Consider the following 21,462-nt stretch of genomic DNA (forward strand, 5'->3'; position numbering starts at 1 on the left):
CGAGGTGCTGGAAGCCCTGTTTGCATCTCGGTTACATCACACGGCTACGAGACAGAAACGTCCAGCAGTCGTCATGCTTCCTGTGGTCGTCACGCCAACGACCGCAGGATGAGAGTCATCACGTTGGGATGAGCGCCGCCTTTGTTTCCGTACTGTTTAACGCCCATTTTGATCTCACTTTTAATTTGAAGGGGAGGTTAAAAGTCTGTTTATTGTGAATAAAATCTGCCAGCAGGAAGCTGTTGCACCGTCAACCAATGAAACTCCGATCTAAATATGACTTTCTGACATTCCACAGACCTGTCGGATGCTCCAGCGCCCCTTCTCGACTGACTTGAAAGCCTTCTCTCTTAAAAAGCGACTCACACTAACGTTTCACCAGCTGCTTCACTCCCAAACAGTTTGGATTGTGCTACTTCTGCACCATTTAATTCATGAAAGGGTGTTGAACGCACCCCAAATGCCCTGGTGTGCGGATGCTGGACTGTTTACCCACGGTGAACTAGTCGGAAAAAAATGTATGCTGGGCAAAAAACACAACATTATCAGATGTAAAATGGATTATATAAGTAAATCTTCAGCCGAACATGCAGAACAAAGACACAGTGTGTTAAACTATAAACCCCACATTTGATAAAAGTGGCACATAAATAAGACACATGTTGAAAATGCAGACAGACAAAGCACAAAGAAAAGCTTCTTTATGTTTTCAGCCGAGTGAAAAATCCCCTACGTTTGTTTCTGAAGGCATCACACCCCCGCTATCTGTCAATTCCAATAAATATCATTAAAAAAAAGATGATTTCATTCAAACATTACGTTACGTGATTTCTCGTCTCCACCTCTCTGGTGCCGCCCAGTATCAACCCGGCATATCGGCTATAAACGGCGGCGACATCACTGCAGCTCGGGCTAAAAATACTGGACTTGGTTTCTTCCGCTTCCCTGTATTCTTAATTGTGTGTGCAACTTTATCTGAGAAACCACATAGATTTATGTGGGGGGGGGGGGGGACACAGAATTCGCTCTTGGACCTGATGAAGAGCAAATTAACAGCTGAAAGAGTAAACCAGCCCTGTTTCTGGTGTGCTTGGAACCATTTTCGTCTTTATTGGCGGGCCAGGTTTTCAGAAAGCTCTTTAAAAGCTATCGAAAGTTTCAGGATTTCCCACGACTCCCTCGTATGGGAGTGCCCGTAAAGCGCTCCATTCCCATCTCTTGTCGGGGGATTGCATCATGGGACGAGATGATGGCAGCAAATCACTGTAATATGAGGGAAACGCCTCGCGTTGTCTGATTCACAAGCAGCTCACGCTGCGGCTGACTGGCCACTCATGTTTCAGCCGGCTGTACTTTACCCAACGCTACGCATCTACACACACACACACACAGATTATAGCGTGGCTCTATTTTTAATTGAGTTTCAGCATTCGCATCGTCTGATATTATATCTGACTAATAGCGTACGGCATCTGCTCTCATTATCGGAGTAGGTTTTTATCAGAGACCCTTGTTGGATACAGTCAGAGATGATGCAATGTGAACCACTCACCAAGAGTCAACAGTCATCTGCATATTCAATAACTTCCGTAATTATATGCGCAATTCATCAGATGGGATGTGATTGCAGGGGGAAGTGGGATAGAGTGGAATAGAGAGGAGCAGAGAGGTCTGATTCCTGGAGGACTGAAGTCTAATCACAAAACTAACATGATAATTGAAATCCAAATTGAAAGGCTTAGCTCTCGGGGAGGAATGTCAGACATGGAGTTCGCCGGCGCTGGTGAGGGAAAAATAAGATTTAAACTGTGCATGTATCACAACAATGCACATAAGAGAAAATATAACAGCCTCCAAATAATGTCTCTGAAATCCAGTTAGGAGGGAGAACCCGCTGGAAGTGGAGGGGCTTCGAGCGGCTTACCGGGAGGCTGTGTGGAACATTCAAAAAAGAAAAATGAAAAGATTTTAAAAAACATTTCTGTCACTTTCATTTGGTCACGCTGCACAGATCCACACTGCTCAGCGATGCAAGCCGAACACGTGTACGGGCGCCGATCGTTGTTCGCTTTAGTCGTGTGGTGAAACAACTCAGAACGTGCATCCGGTTCCTTTAAAGCCACACTTCATTCCGTTCCTCGCTCTAATCTGTAAGTTAATACCCAGGATTTCATTGATTTCTTAAAGGGAGGTAGACTTTATTGCACTGGCTGTGGGTTAGCATGCATGCTAATTCACAATACTTCTCCACCAGAGGCCAAACAATAAAAATTGTGGAGGTGGAGAAAGCCAAACGACAACTTTTTCCTTTTCTTTTTTGAAAATCATGAAATTCTGCATCTTAATTCTCAAACAAATTCAATCCAACAATTCAGATTTTCATCTACTATTTACTACCACGATAAGGATTAAAAAACAGGGAATTATGAGTCTAGGCTTCCTCATGTTGCAGACTTGACTTGGTCGCTTAATATTCCTATAATTATCACCATCATCCCTCCTTTCTTTAGTAAACCAGGCATTTATTAATTTAGCATAAAAATGTCCTTTTAGTGCACGATCAATCTGTGGCGTTAGGGATTTATTGTGTCATCTAATACAAAGACTTTGCTGTGTTTGGGGACTGCGTGGAAATAAGAGTGTCCTCCATTTTACCTTTAAGCCGCCGCCTTCGCACTCACGTGTCATGTTTTACTCTTATTGAAGGCAAGCGTCAGGAAGAACTGCAGAAAAGTCCTCTGTCTGATTCCTGTCTCCTCCCTCCCCAGCCGCAGGATTCATATTCATCCCGCAATAACATTTAATTAGTAATGCCAAATTCATTAACCTGCACTGCTGTAAAGCTGGCCTCGGCCATAAATTAGCTTAATGTGAGCGGACATATTGCAGCTGTAATAAGAGGCATAAAACTGAAAGAGAAACAGATAGTGTTCCTTCGTCGTGGATCATTATAACTCAGCAGAGCTTTTTTAGAGCAGCGGCTCTTTAGCAGCGCTAAACGAAACGCCCTTCAACCATTTTTAAATGCTCAAGGAATCAGTTTTAATTACGACTGAAATATAAATAACTTTATGCAGATCACAAAAGGCATTTTCATTGTCGCTTATCGCTGCAAATCTTTCATTGGAATCCTAATAGTGTGGTTTAATAGAAATGAAAAGTCACAAAAGAGGCGTTGTGAGGTGAAAAATGTACTTGTTTTTAAGCTTTATAGACGAGTGCATGAAGTTTCCAGCTCAGAAATCCACTCTGCATCAGTAGAAGATGCAAGAGACGACTCTAACAGCTACTGACAGCTCCGTCTAATTGGTCCGACTCGCTGGCATCTTGTTTGTGTTTATTTAATAAGCTGGGGGGGGGGGGGTGTATGCATCCTGGCTGTGGGGCATGTTACCCGCTTCACCAGGAGACCTGTTACCAACAGCCTTTTTAGTTTAATTTTTGAAGAATAAATGGACAGTTTGGAGCTCCGGCGTCGGAAGACGACGTGCCTCAGATGCCTTTACTGTCCCGCGTTTATCCGTGACCTCAGCTCACCTCACAACCCCCAACGAACGGGCTATTAGTCCCGCCCTTTCAGAAAACTCCACTTCCTCACATTCTCCGTCCTTTAAGCTGAGATGCTGGAGGAACTCGAGTTCATTGTCCCCACACAGATGGAAGTTGTAGTAACCACGGTAACAGCTCTAATCCTACCGTCTTCTTTTTCTCTTCTCTCTCTTTTTTCTTTAAACCACCTTTTACGTTACGAGCGAGGCGAGAGCCCCGGCTCTCGTTCCATCAGGTATGATTCTGATCGATAGCGTTTTGATCTGATCGAAGAGCAGCCAACAGTCTCCTCCCTCCGGAGGCCCGCCGCGAGAACAACAATCGTGAGACCATTATTGAGGACGGCGCTTTAAAACGACGCCCTTCCGACAAAACAGAGGACATAATTGATCTCATCCTTTCCATACAATCAACAACCCGTTGTTGCTGACATGACAGAGAATGATTGGCTGCCGTGAAGATCCTTTTTACAAGGATCCCGATAAACTGCTGATTTGCTTGTGTGGTCTCAGGATGACGACAAAAATGTCTAAAAAAGAAGCCCTCTGAGCTTGTTGTCTGCCTTGCTGCCCCCCCCCCCCCCTCCATCCCGAGCCGCATTAGAGAAAAGCATTCATGTATTGAAAGGCTGGGGAGTCAAATAGGCTCTTGTGAAGGGGCCACATGGTCTCTGAGAGAATGGGCTATTTATATAACCTTCCCTCCGGTCACAAAAAAAAAAGTATGGCTGATCTCCGGCGGAAGATAATAAAAGGTACGGCTGTCGCGTCTGCGCAGACTGCATGCGAAGGCGTCAGTTTGCTTCCCGCGTCGTTTACGTCCGCTGAGATTCCATCTCGGATGACTCAGTCGGACAATGGTTCGACCGCGCATCCAGAACCGAAGCGGCCCGTGTTAAAAGCACAGCTTCTCCTGCAGGGACGGAATACAGTAAAATGTTTTGTCACGAGTCAGACGTGCGTCTAAACCCGGTCGGCGAGAGCTGAAAACGCCGCGCTGCACCTATTAGAGGCGCTCCATTGTATAAGAGAGAGAGAGGGAGAGACGGAGCTCGAGGGCAGGAAAATGCTAAGTGGGCCCCTTAGCCTAGTCAACCTTCAGTGGGTTTCATTTATCTTCATCTTGTTAGACTAAATTAATTAACAATCTCAATGTTACACTCTTTCTCCTTTCATTACATCAAATAATGGCAGAAATGTAGGGGGAGGTCCTGCCTACTGGGAGCAGTGAGAGACTGAAGACATGTCTCTCTCGCTCTCTCTCTCTCCTTTGAAGGCGAAAACAAACACGTTAAACGTCTGAAATAAACTGATCTGAAATGAAAGCGCGTCTTTTCAGCAGAAACAATAACGGGGAGTGAACAGTCGTCTTTTAAAGACACGTCGTTCTACACGGACGAGCGACGTGTCAAATATGGACGACGTCAACAAGCATCTTTTACGATTAAAAAAAACAACCCACCACAATAATACCCGAGCCGTCCTTCACGCTGTCCGGATACATTTATGGTATTGAAACCTGCCCTGCACATTGAACGGGTTTATAAAGCCTCATCTGACCCATTTCACTCGATTCTAAACCGGAGGAATGTCTAACTGTCACATTCATCCTGTCCTCTGGTTTCACCTCGCTCCGCCTCCGGCCCCCCGTCCAGAACGCATCTCAATCGAGTCAGGGGGCTAACCCTGAAGAAAAGCCGCGCCTTTAATCTGGACCTGATTGTCCGGGGGCTAAACTCCCCGCCGCCGTTTTTCGATGTCCTCCTAGCGCTTTATTAACACTCTGACAGGATGTGGCTCAGCGCTGCAGTGATGGAGTTACTTATCACAGCTAGACCAACAACAGGAAACTGTTTAGGTCAAAGGTCGCGCTTCTTTTCTTCTGTTCTCCTTTACACGAGGGATTGAAGGTCTTGTCAAACTGGAGCTGAGCAGCGCGACACCACTGCAGCAGTTTCATAATGGAATATGATGCATGCCTGGATAACTAATCAAACCATCCTCAAATTAATTATTGATAATAATAATGCTAATTTATAAAAACCATCAAATACAGAGTACACCCATTCATGCGTAAGTGTGTATATAGTAAATGTGTGTACAATATGTGTGTCAGGAATAAAAAAAAGATCCGATTTTAACAGTACATTGTGCATAAAACATTTTCCTTTCGATTTCCTGAAGGACGTTCCGACTATAGTAAAAGTAATGGCATCAAATTGTCCTTTCTTTTTAAAATGCCCCCCCGACGGTTCTGAGAGAGAGAGAGAGGGAAAAAATGCTGTTAATTTAATCAAATAAGTGACCTTTTGGAAAAAGAAATCAAAGAGGATTCATTAGCTTTAGTAAAGTTTGGCTGACAGCAGCTTTGAAAAGCAGATGCTGCTGCTGTGGCTTCTTCTAATGAGCCAAGCCTAATTAGGGAGCAGCGCTGCAGCCGGGAGAAGGTGGTTGACTCGGAGACGAGCCAGTGGTAAATACACTCTTATTTACTCGCTCCGTGTGTAATCACGGCACAAATTCTTAATTAGAATCACAGGGTAAAGACAAAAAATGTAAATCTTTGTGGTAGGTCGAATACAAACAGTGAGCATCAGCTACGCGCCGGGATCACTAGATAAAAAGGCAGAGGGGCGGGGTCACGGCGGACAGAAGCATGCCGTGTCGGGTGGTGGGAAGGTGGGTGAGGGTCATAAACGCGTGCCCCTTTGGTGGGTGATGTGTGCTTTCAGTCTGACGGGGGAGGCTATTGGGCTGAGCATGCTAGCCAGCCGCGAGCTACACAAACACAGTCGTCACTCACAGCTTGGAATCCACATTTGACATACACGCAGACGTGCACGCACACACGGGACAAACGTCTAGAGTTAAGAATGTGTCAGAATGCTCAAGCCCCAAACCCCGCCCACCCCGCCCGCACCTGTGATCCTGGATGGCAACAAGGGAAATGAAACTAACCTCAGTAAAAAGCTGCTACGAAGAAAGCCCTCCATGTCAGCGTGTGGGTTTCTGGCAGGAGAAATCACAGAGAATCGCTATGAAACGAGTGATAATCAAGAAGAGGAACAAGGAGGGAAAGGAAGAAAGAAAAACACACAGAGCATACATCTTCCTCCTATAATAAGGCATGTCTTTAATTAAAGCAGAAACCCGTCCCCTCTTTTTATGAACTGACATCATTAATTATACCTCTTTCCATTGAGGGAGTGGATTTGCATACAACGTTGGTTTGCACTGAGAGCCTGATGATACGTTTGCATCAAATAAACTTTCCCCGCTGATCTCTGTACGGCCTTTTTTCCACGGCCGCGTGCAGATACGTATGTACAACGCATGTACGTTCAGCGCCGCGACCGCAGAGCCCAGAGCAGCCGGCGGTGGTCCAGCTGCAACCCATGTGTGGCGAGGCCGCTGTGCCTTCTGGGAGCCCGGCCGCGAGGATGGGGGGTGGACCCAAGCCGGGGACTTGCAGCGTCACTGCGGCAAAAGGATGCGGTCATGATGTCACCACTTGTAGGGTTCGTTCAGAAGCATCAGCCGCAAAAATACTGGCGACACATGGCTAGAAAATTACCGCCAGGAGCCTTCCATTAGCCGGTTAGTTATTGTTCTCTTTGGTATCGGCTTTCATTGCTCTGAGATGGTTTGAGAATTTATTAGGGTTTCCATGTGCTTTGTGTAAAGTGGTAAAACCAGCAGCGGTTCCAGATAACCGATTTGTGAGCGTGACTTAATTATTTATTTAAATGTCTCTCAGAGCTCACCGCTGCCCGTACCAAAAATACGACAAGAATATCTTTAAAAAGTGTGAAAATCTCTGCTTTTCATGCACAAGTGGAAAGAAAAACAGTCTTGACCACTCCCTCGTGTACAACATCATGAATAACGCAAAGCACAATGACAAATTTCGCCCGATACACACCTTAAGTTTTAGTGGCATGGGTGTAATTTGGGGAATTCTCCCCTCGCTCTCATTGCTTACGAGACAAAGCCTCTGAGAGAATGGAAAGAATGAGTCGGGCCCAAGGACACGGTGCCTTACAGCCCGGCCAGCACTTAGCGAGGCAGCGGATCCACGAGACCCAAAGGGCTCAGCGAGACTTTTCTCACAATGAGGTGTCTGGGGAGGTGGGAGTAGCTCCGGGGGGCTGCAGCTCGGCTCTTCGCTCCACTCATAGCACGTAATACCGTCACCGCGGCACGGCGCGCCGAGCCGGTGACAACGTGAGAAAACAACCGTCAAACAGTGCAGAGCAGATCAGGCGTGTCTCGTCACCTCTGTAAGTGCAAAAAGCACACAAGCCCCCGGAGTGGGTGCGCAAAAATGAAAACAATTACCCAACGCCGATGTAAAGACGCTCTACAATTACAGCGCATGCTAGCAAAAAATGTACGGCACATTTTAAACGATGCAAAACTTCCGTTTACGAACTCGAGAAGACAAATAGAGTCTTTGATTCTGAGCAAATTCATGCAAAAGCCAGCAGCGGGAGAGGAAAGGATTCGCTGTGCTCAGTTTCTGTCTTGGTAACTCGTGTTCTTTTATTCGCGGCGTGTTTGTGTTTCCTCAGCTGGGCCTGCTGTCTGCAGTCCCATTGTGGTCAAACAACTTAACTTAGCCTATGGAAGCAAAGGCGCGGTTTGGATCCCGGACGGCCCGGCTCAGGAAAAAGTGACTGAGCCACATTGTATGTGTTCTTCCCCAAACGTAAAATAGCAGGAGTATCTTTAAATCGAGACCGGGCCACTATTCAAGGGCGGGCTTTTTTTCGGTGAAGGAGATGCCGGGAGGAAAGTTGTCGCTAAATTGGCCCGGACCGGCCCGAGCAGCGCGACAGCCCTTTAGAAGGACGAGCCCCTGCCAAAAGCTGCCTCTGCCTGACCCACGTCTCCCACCATCTGCAGCAAATGTGCTCTATTAAAGCAGGACCATATGGGCTACAAGCTAGTTATTAACACGGCTGCAGCACATCCCCTTAACCCAGCCCAGATTTCAAACTTCCAGTCAAATTGACTGCTGATTTAATGCTCCGCCAGCAGCCATGTGGGTGTTGGCATGAAACGCACCGTTAGCCGTCAGTCATTAACAGGCAGAGCAAGACCGAGGAGCTAAGATCTGACAAGGAACTACATCCTGGGTCGGTCAGTACACTTTAACCATAAGAGGGGGGAAATAGCCATTTGTAAACAGTCTGCGCCGATCCAAGAACTCGTCCGGTCTCACCTCAAGCGGACCTGGGCTCCGAAAGCTCTGTTTTACAGAGTGGAAACGAGAGCTGCTGCCGTGGCAACCCAAGGGGTGGCCCATGCCTCAGTTCATCCCACAGCGATGGGGAACGCATGGATCCAAGATGGCAGAGATCACCATGGCACGGCCATGTCGATCAGTCATGGGTGGGAGGGGTCCGCCCACTATTCACAGAACCACGAGATCTGGAACCCGACCCGGCTGCAGGAAGTTTTTGTTTGATGATCTCCTCTTCTTCAGACGCCTGAACGCATAGAGAGCCGTGGAGGAACGGCGGCGAAGTCCTCGAAGCTCATTCATTATTGGGCAATGTTGCTCCCCGTAATAACAATATGTCCGACGATACGGGCGTCGCCAGGCTGAGAAGGGTTTTATTCAATAAGCAGATATTATATTAATTAATAGTAAATATATTATTATTATTATTATTATTATTATAGCTGCTGAAGATTTTGAGCAATACGCTAAAGTAATTGTATGTATAATTAAATATCCTTTCAGTGTGTAAGGTGCTGCTGGTTGGTGTGTGTGCTGGGGGCGGGCGGGGGGGGGGGGGGTCTAAGCATGTCCCAGCAGACAGCTTTATGCCAAACTCACATGAAATACGGTGGTACCTGGTCCACACACAACTAATGTTACTTTTACTAATGGCGATATTGCTACACCGACCCCCTCCCAACCTCAACTTACACACACTGCACATAAACATTATGCCTGAACACACACACCTCAGTCAGAGCTGCCAGATGAGTAGTGAATTAATTTGTGTGAGCCACTCCAACATTAAAAAGGTGTGTTGAAAGGTGTCTGCTCATGTTTCAAATTAAACGCGCTGCTGGTCAGCATTAGCACCTCGCCACCCGTCGGCAACTGACACTTAGAGAGCCGGGGGGGAGGAAGGAGGGGAGCCAATCCGCCGTTCACACTGGAATAATTAGAACATGTCAGGAAGAATTAATTTCCTCATTTTTCAAAAGGATACACAGAAATTACCATGTTATTATATGACAGGGTCCCTGGGAGGATTGGATTAAATTTGATTTCTTGCGCAGCCCACACAACAAATTAAAGTCATAAATAAGATGGAAAGAAGCGGGGCACAGAGCATATGTTTACGGCGATGAGCGAAGCCGAGGGACCAGAAACAACTATCTTCATTTCATTTTATTTAAATCAGGCCGACGCTGTGTGTCTGAATGACAGCGGCTGCTAATGGCTGGAGATTAGATGCTCCTTGATATTAACGCAGAGATCAAATAATTTCAGTTTAGAGGCAGTGGGACGAACGGCGTCTGTGCTTGCTGGACGAGTCCACGCTGCACCGGGACACGTTTCGGTCCAACTCGCAGTCCAGACTCGGCAATTTTGAAGCAGTTTAGAGCTGAATTTGGCTTCAGTTCAGAAGCGAATAAATAGATTTTAGCTCACAAACTGTGATGATAAAAGTACATCTGAGTTAAAAACTAAGGTTATAGAACATTCGGATCAAATAATCAGTGAATCAGTGAATGAGTTTATTCGGGCCGGGCCGTCGCCGTCGCCATCCCTCTTCTCGCGGGTTTATTGTTAGCTTACGGTCACAATTAATTCTGCCTTTCCTGGAGAGAGTTTTCCCAAGTCATTCAAAACAGGCTGTCATTAAACTCCAGCGCTCCCTTGGGCACCACAAACTTTAAATAATTTGCAAATCAATTAACTGGCTACTCTCAACGCAACAAGGATTTCACACTCCGGGGTCACGGTGCATTATCAGCTGGAGACGATTCATGGCGTTTCGGGAGAAAAGTTCATGGTTGAAATCATAAATTACTTTAACCGGACTTTTATTTATGCATTACTTTCCACAGCTGGGTTAGCAGGAAGATTAATGACGTGTTCTTTGGTCCTGCTGTATATACATGCTAGGTGAAAGTACAAAGAGCATACCTGAAGAAGCACGACAGGAACCGAGTCCATATTAGGCTTCTTACGATCCATCAAAGGCCAAATGCTAATTGTAACAATAATAATGATAAATGTGATAAGATATCAGTCACAAACTGAAAAGCGAGCACAAACTGAGTTGTCGAAATGTCAGAATTCATATTTTAGTTCAGGAGGGTGCGACGATTAGTTTTCTAAATTCGTACTGGGATCCGCTGATGTATTTAAGGCTGATGAAATTAAAATCCGTGCAAAGCCATCTATGTCAAGCGGTCTGTGTTGAGCAACGTGTTGACCATAATCACTGCAGGGTCACTGAAGAGGCTCATTTGATAAATAATAGATGAAGAAAACCCATTCAAAGGTTATTCATTTTCATTTCATGGTGAAGTGCTGTTTATTTAATTTCTGAAACGGCTCCCCTGCATCCTCTCCTCGAGCGGGATCCGTCCACAGTTCGCTCAGAGACCATGTGGCTGCTGCTTATTAGATAAATTACACTAACAAGTAATGTATATGCCCAATTCTGTGGGCTAACCTATCCTCAGGTGTCGCCCAACGAGATTACACGAGTGTAATTAAACATGTTCTCTAAGTGCTCCAGACGCAAACTAAATCACTTCCTGACATGTTTGGGGAATTATTGAGGCTTCAGGCGCAACGATTTAGATTGTGGATGGTGTGAGGATCTGCCTTCACGTCTCTGGTGGAGTGCGATGGAGGTAAATGCATGTGTGTGAGGGATTCACGCTAACATCATCACCATTAAGTCGGTTTACAAACTACGTAGGCAGCAGCGTTTCTACGTTGACCACCAGGGGGCAGTAGATACAGCTGGCAATCAGTGCAAGTCGATTTTTTTTTTTTACTCTCGTATTTGCTGGTTTTACATCCGTTGAGGTCTTTATGTCCATTAGGAATTCCCAAAGAGTTGAAAACGGGATCTAGACCTAAACATTGGTACGGATCAGCTGCGGGGCAACCAGTGGTGTTTTTTTATGCGTATACATTGGTTTTCATAGCGAGAGTACGGGTTCGTGTTTTTTTCCGGCAGAAGAAAGCGCGACCTGAAATGGGAATGATCAGACAATGGGAAACGTGCCTGAACTTTGAAACCACACACATTCCCGGCTCTTATTAAAGAGCTACTCCAGCACATTAATATACTTCCCAGGATATCTTCCGCTGACATTTAGAAGAAAGAATAATATCAGCTTTGTTTGCTTAATATCTAAGATGCTTTATTTTTTTATTGGAGAAGCTGCTCCTGCTGCGTAAATATTGTTCAAGTAATATTTGTGTTGACCCAGAGATAACCAAAGTTTTCCCATTCTTTTTTTTAAGGCAAATTCTGCATTTTACAAATCCACCTTAGTGAATCGCCTCAAAAACTGTCGCCTACGCTCCCTTTAAAGAGACATATTTTGGTACATAAATAAATTAAGATCTGAACTGCTTTAAAAATAGTTCTGAATAGTTCTGCCGTGTAAAGATGGTTATGATTTCCTAATGCATTTCCCCACATGGTGAAAACACAAGGAAAAATCAAAAAATAATTCTGAGTCACAGAAACATTGATTTTAATCAAAACTAAATGCAAAAGAAAATAAGTTTTAAAAGGCGTGTTAGCGACTTTGTGACTATATAAGCGTCTAAATGTGCAAAGGTGTGCCGATCCGATTGTCCACATCATTTGATGCAGGTGTTCGGTGTGGGTGAGAGGCAGCGGGGGGTGAGACAGGAAAAGCTGCAGGGCAAATTGATACTTACAAAAACTGAAAGACTTCTTCCAGCGATCACTGGTCAGCTGATTTTGAAGTCATGTAAAAACCTGAAACACGAGCAGAAAGACAGAAGCATTTATTTTTAGTGTCTCCTTCAATAATGATAGCATTAAAAATGGAATATAATAAAAATAGAAAAAGGGAGTGCGGAACTTGGTGAAAATTGGATGGCTATGTTTACCTATGTGGGAAGAAAGATGGAAATACAGGAAGACGACTGAATGTTGGCTGAAGGTCAGCGTCTCCACAGCTGAGCTACTGTAAGTCACCTTTGTTAGGGTTTGACCTCCGGTCCTCACAGCTGTCTGTCAGCGATGGGGATCCTTCCCGAACAATGTTTGAAAGCCACTTCTCCGCCGCTTCACTAACCGACGGATTCTACTAATAAACACTTCGTTTTACTTTGCGTTCTTCCATCTAGATCATCCTTTTCTAGTGAAGCGTTTTCACACTGACGGTTTCGCCGCGTCTCGTTCAACAGCTTTGTTCCGTAAAATACCTGGGAAGCTCTGCCGTTCTAAACGAATTCCATCCACAGCTGAGAGGCTATGACAACACGGAGATTCAATGATCAGATCCAGCTTGAGTGATGAAAACGCTGTAAGCTCATTACTGTTCATTTTAGCACATTATCTTGTGTTTCACAATAAGCCAAGATCTCATTACCAGCTGATTTATACAATTAGTACGCCTCGGCACTGGCAATTAAACAGGGCCAAGGGTTTTTTAAGGTCACGCTTAAATGGTCTGTCACTAATTTGCACTGCAGAACCTCAGTCTCGGATCGCCGGGGGCCGCGAGCCACCGACAATAAGGCTAGAAATACGCACAGATACTACAGGGGGGGCTGGAGGGTGAACTGGACGACCAGATAGAGACTGGCGCTGCACACAGGTCTGGATGTGGTGGACTTGAACCCATTTCTGACAACAATGAGGGGTGGCAGAGAGGAGACCCTGTTGACCCCCGGCTCAATGAGACACTGCTGAATGAATGAAGAGCCTCCAAGTTAATGGGCGCAAAATGATTCAGAGAAAAACAGAAAGAAAGTTTTTTTCCTTTGCATTCAGAACCGTAGTTCACATGCCAGGCCAGTAGTTGGCAGTGTTCCAAAAGAAACAACAACGAATAAATGTGCAGCAGGTTTCTAAAGTTTGTAATCTGGTTTGGTTGAAAAGGTTTTTGTTAATTATGTCACAAAAAAGCAACCAAAATGTACCGTTATACGTTAAAATTCTTTTAGGAATAACGCAAAACACCCTCTTTCGATGCTTCAGACACAACCATCCAGTTGTGAACTGAACACACACACACACACATGCACACACACCCCTGCTTACTGGATAAATGATCAACATAATCCAGTCTTTGTCGAACATCCACGTTGCGGGCTGGATTTTTGTCATGACAAAAATAAACGAGAGCGCCTTTAAATACACATTTTAAAAAAAAAATATTCGAATTTACGAGATTGAGTTAATTGAGAACAATGGGACTAAATAAAACATGGGGAAATGAATTCCTTCTTCATCGGTTATTTAAGATCATTATTTGTCTGAGAGGAATAAAAAAAACAAAAGAATTTATAATGGAGAATAACGAGCGAGCCCAAATGAGATTGTAATGAAGGCGGTGTAGTAATCCCTGCGGTGTAATAAGAGTCGGTGTCAACGCGCCTATTGTAGCAGCGAGGAGCCGCTTTTTCCTGCTGTGTGTTAGACCTACAGGCAGGAAACATAAAACAGGCACTGCCCACTCCTAATTAGGGGATCAGGGGACTTATTAAACCCAATTCCAGCCAACCCAAAGCCAATTCAAATTATTAATTTAGTGCATTTAAAAAAACATTTTTCTATCAACACACTGAACCAGTATATTTTTGTTCATTCTTCTTTGTGAGGGTCGACGAGGAGACGCCGAGTAAATTGAAGTCTCCTGAGGCCACAGAGTGAGTTTCCTGTTAAAATGATTTCCCTTCGCTGAAAATAGTTTATTCAGATCCAAAAAACATAAATAATAATATAAGAGCAGACAGCTACCTGTTGCATTTATGTCAGAGTGGCCTTTTTGCTAGCTTTAGCTAGCCGTGGCTACAGCTAAAACACACACACATAAACGCTCATGTATCTTTTTATTTCTGGAGTTGCTGTCTGAGCTTAAAGGACGGCAGCCTTTCATGTCACATCCCAGATGTGATTTACCTCCACTCTTGAACATGTGTCCGTGCACAGAGTGGGCCACGCTTGATTCCCCCCCCCCCCATAACACAGAGTTGTGTTTTCAACCATTGTGTATCAGCAGCATCACCACAGCTGTATAGAGCACAGAGGGGAGGAGGCCACGGAGGGTGGGGGTGGACTTCATGGCTGTTCCGACCAAATCTAGGTCCATCTTTCATTTAGCCCGCGTGGCGTTGAACTACCGGGTGTGTGTGATTGGCGTGTATCTACGTGTATGGAAATGCTTTTCGGGTTGGTGCGGTTCTGCAGATGCACACGAGGCGAGCCACAACTTTCACCAACTTCTGTTCAGAGTTCATCCAGAACTGCAAAATGTTTAAAATAAAAATAAAAAATCCTCCCAATCCTCCACTCCAAATCCTTCCTCTCCTCGGCGTCCAAACATGCTAAAGTAGTAATTCTGCAGAGGTAGTTATTTTGACAAAGAAGCTAATCTATGCCGTCATCCGGCTGCTCCTCACCTGGATGCTCTGTGGTTATCTCTGCAGCAGCAGGAGGAGGACGGTCCAGGGGCTGCTGCTGGGTCGAGGGGGGATTGTAACAGTGGTCCCCGGAGAAATAGGGAAATGGGAGGAAGAGGAGGTGGGGGATGAAGCGCTTAAACATTCTGGTACAGACATGTCTGATACAGTAATTGAACACACGTGATTGTATGTTAAATATCCAGCTCCATAAAGTCAGGCCTCGCCGCAGAAGCATCATCTGTGAAATATGAAACGACAGCTCCTGTAATCACCTTAGCAGGCGGCGCCGCTGGTCAGGGCGCCGCCGCCGCCGCTCAGGTAAACCGATGGTAGAAGCTAATTCTCTTTCACTACCGGTGGGACGAACTCTGCAGCCATCGGCAAAAAAAATAAATAGCAGACGAGCTGCTAGAGACAAACGTCTGTTTCATCCTCCAGCCCTCCCAGATCTCGACCCCCCCCCCCCCCGCCCTCCATCTCTCTCAAACTGCCATTTTCTAACGCCAAGTCATCCTGTCCTGACGTGGAACCGCAGTCACAAAACGTCTAGCGCCGATGTAAAAAAAAAGAAAGGAAAACAAAGTGACCTGTGTTTTGGCAGAAGTGGAGATCAATAACGTCGGTTAAAGAGGATAAAAGCTGCGTCCCTGAGCGGCAGCTATTCTGCCGGGAGTTTCTTTCCAGCCTGATACGGATCTGGCTAACCACGGCCTCGCCGTGCAGCTTGGCTGAAGCTTTATCTGTGGATTCTATCAAACGACGGGACTAAAAGTCGGTTGGCTGAGCAGCCGGGCGGAGGTGGAGTGATGCAGGGTGGATGGATGACACACGAACCAGCGAACAGACTATAAGTCCCGTTTTCTCAACTCCACAAACACGCTTCTATTCCTCAGCGTAGGGTTTGTGTAGCACGATGCCGGGGGTATGAAAACAAGGCATTCCCGCTCTCCTAGGTAATGTGCTGATTTTCCTCGGCCCATCTTCTCGTTTATTGCACGGTGGCGTTTCTCCCCTCTTATCACCTGGCTCTCACGGGGCACTTTAGCCCCACAAATCCTGTTCACCACATACTGGTTTTAGAGTCTGTGAAATGAGTGCTAGAGAAGCGTGGCCACAATGTCTGTTCGCGTTGCTGCCGGACTCAAATGGACTTGCTGCTTTTTCTTTTTTTTTTTCGTCCAGGGAGCTGCATAAATGGAAGTTTTTAACACCTCAAAGGAGGCCGGGCCTTTGTGGAGCCACACTAGAGAAGCCTGTCGGTCTCCTGAGGACGCAGACGCACTGAGTGCTGCAGGACAAAGAGCTGGAGGAGCCCGACCAGCGGGGGCATCACTCTGCTTCGCACGCTGTGCAGACACACGTGCACGAGTGCCGCGCACATACAAACACATGCACGCCCAAAGCATGACAAAGGTTGGAGCGGCACGTTCCATCCACCTCAAATATCACCCGTCTGACAAATTAAACGGCAATCAATTCACACGTCTGTTAGCCGCCGCTAACGCGCTGACACGTAATGCTAACGGCGTCTGTGAATAGATTCATATGTGATTGTATGAACGCACTTAATACAAATGGCAAATGACAAACGCCATTCATTTATTGATCGGTTTCACCTCCAGTGTTTTGGAAATAATTCCCCATTTCCCTTATTGAAATCCTCCTTTTTATTCCCGAGCTCAGCCCAACAGCTGTCGTTTACAATCAGTCTTTATGCTGTTAAGATGTCTACAATTCGCATTTAGATGCAAATATGTCTGCCTTCCACAAAGGAGTAGCAACTTCTGTGAGGAGCAACATAATCAACCTGCAATTGTCTCCTGGCTCCGAGTGGTTTCCAGTGACGAGGCCCGAGCTGCAACCATCTGTATTCAAATGATCCCCCCCCCCCCCTCCCCCATTTCGGGCACGGTTTAGCGTGGATATTCTCCAACAGCATTGCACTGAAAATCAATCACATGGTGGATTAAACCAGAAAGGAAACAACTGATCCATAAATGATCAGGTTACAACCAGGCATTGGTGTCCGCAAATTATTCCATGTTTACCTTGTTTCGAGGAAAAGCAGGGACGCGGTGTTTCGCCGTGGCCTTTTCCACGGGTGTCACGCGGTTGATTTTGACAAGCGCTTATTTTAGAAGAAAACTTTAAACAGACTAAAGCCTGCGCTCTAAAAATCACATTTTGTCCGATGCTGAACTGGACAGTAAAGCCGTGCCTTCTTCCAATTCCTGCTGGAATTGAAAAGGGGGAAAAAAATGGTTTTATTCTTGGTCTAATAATAATAAGGGAAAAGACACGCAGGAAAACTGTTGAGATGGAAATGAGTGAAACGTGGAAGATTTAAGGATCATAAGCCTGTAATGCATCCGTGGCGTGAGTCTGTCATCTTTGAACAATTAACGCTGTAATTTCTTTCTTTCTTTTATTTACACTTAAAGAGGTCATTTTTCTTTTTCTTTTAGTTAAAGATTAGTACCAGCATTTTCAAATGCAAATGAGTCCGTTTAGGGGGGAGGGGAAATGATCGGTTTGAGAATATTTCTGCCTTTTTAAACTTCTTAAGAGGGGAATGATTTAAAAGGAGGACACAAATCTCCAGTGACATGGCAGGAACTGCCCCCCCCCCCCCCCCCCCCCTCCTCCAGCCCTGTATGGCCATTTCTCTCCCACCCTAATCGCCCTCTCCCCCTTGTCGGCCTGTGGAGGTGGAAGGGCCAGGGGTAAGAGACAAGGAGCATAAGGAAGGCTATTACTTGGGCTGCCCCCCCAGCCCCCCAGCCCTGCCCCACCCGAAAGGGAAACAAATGTAGTGTTTGAGCCACTGATCGCTGGTGTAATCGAGTTGAACGCTCCTTTTCTGGATTCAAAAGGAGCGTTTGAAACGAAAGGTCACATTACCTCCGCCGTCAGGCAATAAATAAGTCAAACAAGGTAAGAGGTCCCTGCTCGCGTTTGTTACAGGCAAATTTCATTAAGGGAAAAACAGGAGGCTCTTCCATCCCACGCTGAACAAAAGCAGTGCTGGAGAGCAGCGAAGAAATGAAAACGTATCCATCATCACTTTAATCCATCGCATCATTTCACAGAGTATAATTCCTCTGTGCTGCAGGAACACCCAATGATTTAACAACCGTATAACGCCAAAATATCCACAGCAACTTTAGCAAATAAACCTATAGGCCCGTTGTCCGACGGCGGCCTAAGGAAAAGAAAATGGGCGTGAATAAAGGAGAAAGCAGAAAACAAGAGAAGGAGAAAACACCCAGCTCCCTACAATATAGCCTTTGTGACATAATTCACTCTGCACAGCCGATCCCGGAAAGTAATCCAAAATTTACTGGTCCACATATCCAGCAATAACAAGTGACATCACAAGCCGCTCCATACATCCCATGTTTCTGGGTGCGTTTCATATTTAGCGGCAAACGAGGGGGGGGGGGGGGGGGGGTAAGAAAAACATCGTCAAGCGGTTATTATATCCCCGTCACGTCTTGGGAGCCCATTACAGCATGGCACAAGCAATGGTAAAAGTGAGAACCTGAGCAGGTCAGGGCTGCAGGCAGAGGGATGGGGGGGGGGTAGACCTTCAGTAGATGCCTAGTTACCTGCTGGGCTGGGGGGGGTGGACGGGGTTCAGACAAACACTTTGCACCTACAGATTATGCCTATTTAAATCCTGGGAGCCGTTAATGTTTTCCATTCCTCCGCCGGCTCCTGTGTGACCCGATCAGACGGAGCTCCTTCAGGTGAGGTAGAGGAGGAGGAAGAGCGCCCCTCCAGGCATCAGTAACATGATGTTGGCGTTAGCGGTGTTGAAAGCTCAACAGGTGGGGTCTCCTGAAAGATCGCTGTGTCGGTCCTGCCCCCCACCCGACATGTGCTTTGCATTATTCTTCAAGAAGTTCTGACATCGCTCAGAAGGTCGCGACCGCGCACCGCAAGCTAGCCGTTGAGCGTATCTAGCGTTACAGCGGCGCGTGAGATGTGACCTTTGAATGTTCCACTGAGACGAAATAAAAACATAAATAGATCGAATTGCGTTTCCAAACACGCAGTAAGTGCTATGAGGTTAAGTATGATCTGTGCAATAAAAGAAAAACACGTGAAGGGATTTAAGTTTAACACGACAAGCAGACGTTTAAGTCAAACTAGCAGGCGGGTTTCAGCAGCGTTTGGAAATGTGAGTTTAAATGTACACTAAATAAATAAATAAAAATACCCACAGCTCCGCTATTTAAATATTTGGGGCGTTAAATGTTAAATGTTAAAAATGTAAATTGCACAGACTGTGTGTGCATACAGCAGGTGTGTCCACCTCTCCTCCTCCTCGTATCGGTCGGGCCGTCGTCTGAGAGTGAAAATGCAGAAATTGGAAGAAATACGACCCTACTTTCTGTTGAATAGCTAAGAGATAAGTGCGCTTTAGCAACAAAGCCAGCGGAGTTTAAGCTTATTGTGAACGCCTCGCGAAGCATGTACTGTAAAAGTCAAAGGGAGTAATAGGCAGGTAAGCCTGTGTCATTTTAAGGAGGAAGTCAGATGTGAAATTACAAAAATGCAAAAGACCCTTCCGACAATCTGCTGCCCTCAGAACACCGGCGTGAATGATTTCTGACGGCGGCTATTACGTATCTGAAGCGGTCTGAGTTTCCTGTGGCAAAAGTCCAATGCTAATCTCTCCGTTGATGCTAATACAACCGTTTATCGCTACGAGAATGTGTGATTCTTCTCAAGCGCCCTACGCTCCCCAAAGTAGACTCGGCTTCTCGAGACATTCCTCCCGGTGTCAGGTCGAGTTGGGAACTCCTCCACGCTGGACTGAAACCGTACAGGAGTGACCGACCCCCAACCCAAGGTCATCTTTAACTCTTGGGTGCCCACATTCTGCCAAACACCACCAGCTGCAGGGGCGACGGTTACGTCTCGGTTAGGAGTCGCCCGGACGCCGCGGTGATCCGTGTTCTACCTCCGCTGAATATTCATCCGTGTTTCTGCATCATCTGCAGGTCTCTTAATCACAGCCACTTCCTGCTTTAATCACAGGGCTCTAATTAGGTCCTAATAAACCGCTTTGCTATCCTCTTGGAGTGCCTCCGTGTCGCTCACACATCAAACCGAGAAATACTGCATTAAGGGGGCTTTCAGCCTCAAAGGAAGGCTCCTCCGGCAGCAGCGATACAGATACCGTAGAGCGGCACACCCTCCAACGCTAATTGATTTTATCGGAGGCTGCGCTTACATGTGACACTTGGCTGAGTCTGAAACCATGGCCTGAAGTACAGCAGTCAAAAGCAGCACAGTCGTGCCAACACTGAGGCTATGCTGGGTTCTCTGATCTGGTAATTGTTTAAACCTGAGTGGATATGGCACCGGGCCTCAATCGGCCCGTTCTGCCAAGACGGGAGGGGAAAAAAAAGATTCTTGCTCGCACTTTCCTAACCGTTTTCTTCAAGTCTAATTCAGTCCTGCGCCGGCTTCAGAAAGAGCCCCAGCGATCCCATGTTGATGTTTGAGAACCAGTGTTGGCCATGATGATCGCTGGCCGCAAGTTGATAATGACTGTTTAATTAGAAGCCTTTCTTTGGCCTGACCACAACCCCAAACTCCTCCGCCCTGCAGATGTTACCCAATAAATTTAGCATTGCTGAGGACCTCCCCTGTTTACCCTCAACCCCACCCTGAACCAAAGACGTCAAGGCGTTCTCGCCGTAGCGCTGCTCCATTAATGTCCTCTACGGTCTGAGGTCATCTGCCTCTAATTTACAGTTATTGATATACTTTCAATGAATAAATTACTCATTTACTTTCATCAACTTTGCATTTAGTGTTTCTACAAAGAGTCATTTGCCCCCCCCCCCCCCCCCCCCCCATACACACACACACAAAAACAATGCCGACTCCTCGCAGCTGAAGCGTAATTATATTTTTTGTGGTCATGTTTGGGGAACTCCAAACGCCTGGTTAGAGTCGGTTAGAAGGGGAAACACTGCGGCGGTGATAAGTACATCACGGTTAGGGTTGGGGAGCTGAAGCACTTTGTTGATGTTGGCAGGAGGCTGATTCTAAATATTAAACTAGAATGACACTCGCCCACTTAGTCCAGCAGTCCCCTTTAATTCAATCAAGACCTATAAAAGTCGAACTCTTAGTCCTGTGTAAAAACTACCGAACCGGTTTCTGTGAATCCCGGTGGGGGGTGGGGTGGGTTTCGGGTCACAATAGAACCGTTGAAATTTTGCTGTGGATGCAAAT

The 21,462-nt window shown here is 46.1% G+C and overlaps 1 protein-coding gene across 1 annotated transcript in view; it reads right to left on the reverse strand.

The window, feature by feature from the left end:
* Positions 1-21,462, reverse strand: part of sox6 (SRY-box transcription factor 6) — a 103,514-nt gene that overhangs the window by 74,393 nt on the left and 7,659 nt on the right. Inside the window, exons 2-3 of the mRNA XM_068742329.1 lie at positions 12,490-12,550; positions 6,507-6,557 (exon numbers count right to left, since the gene is read on the reverse strand). Coding sequence (XP_068598430.1) covers positions 6,507-6,541 — 35 coding nt within the window. The 5' untranslated portion in view covers positions 6,542-6,557; positions 12,490-12,550. The remainder of the gene's footprint in view (positions 1-6,506; positions 6,558-12,489; positions 12,551-21,462) is intronic.

Source organism: Brachionichthys hirsutus, chromosome 1 (genome assembly GCF_040956055.1).
Source record: "Brachionichthys hirsutus isolate HB-005 chromosome 1, CSIRO-AGI_Bhir_v1, whole genome shotgun sequence".
Taxonomy (NCBI): Eukaryota; Metazoa; Chordata; class Actinopteri; order Lophiiformes; family Brachionichthyidae; genus Brachionichthys; species Brachionichthys hirsutus.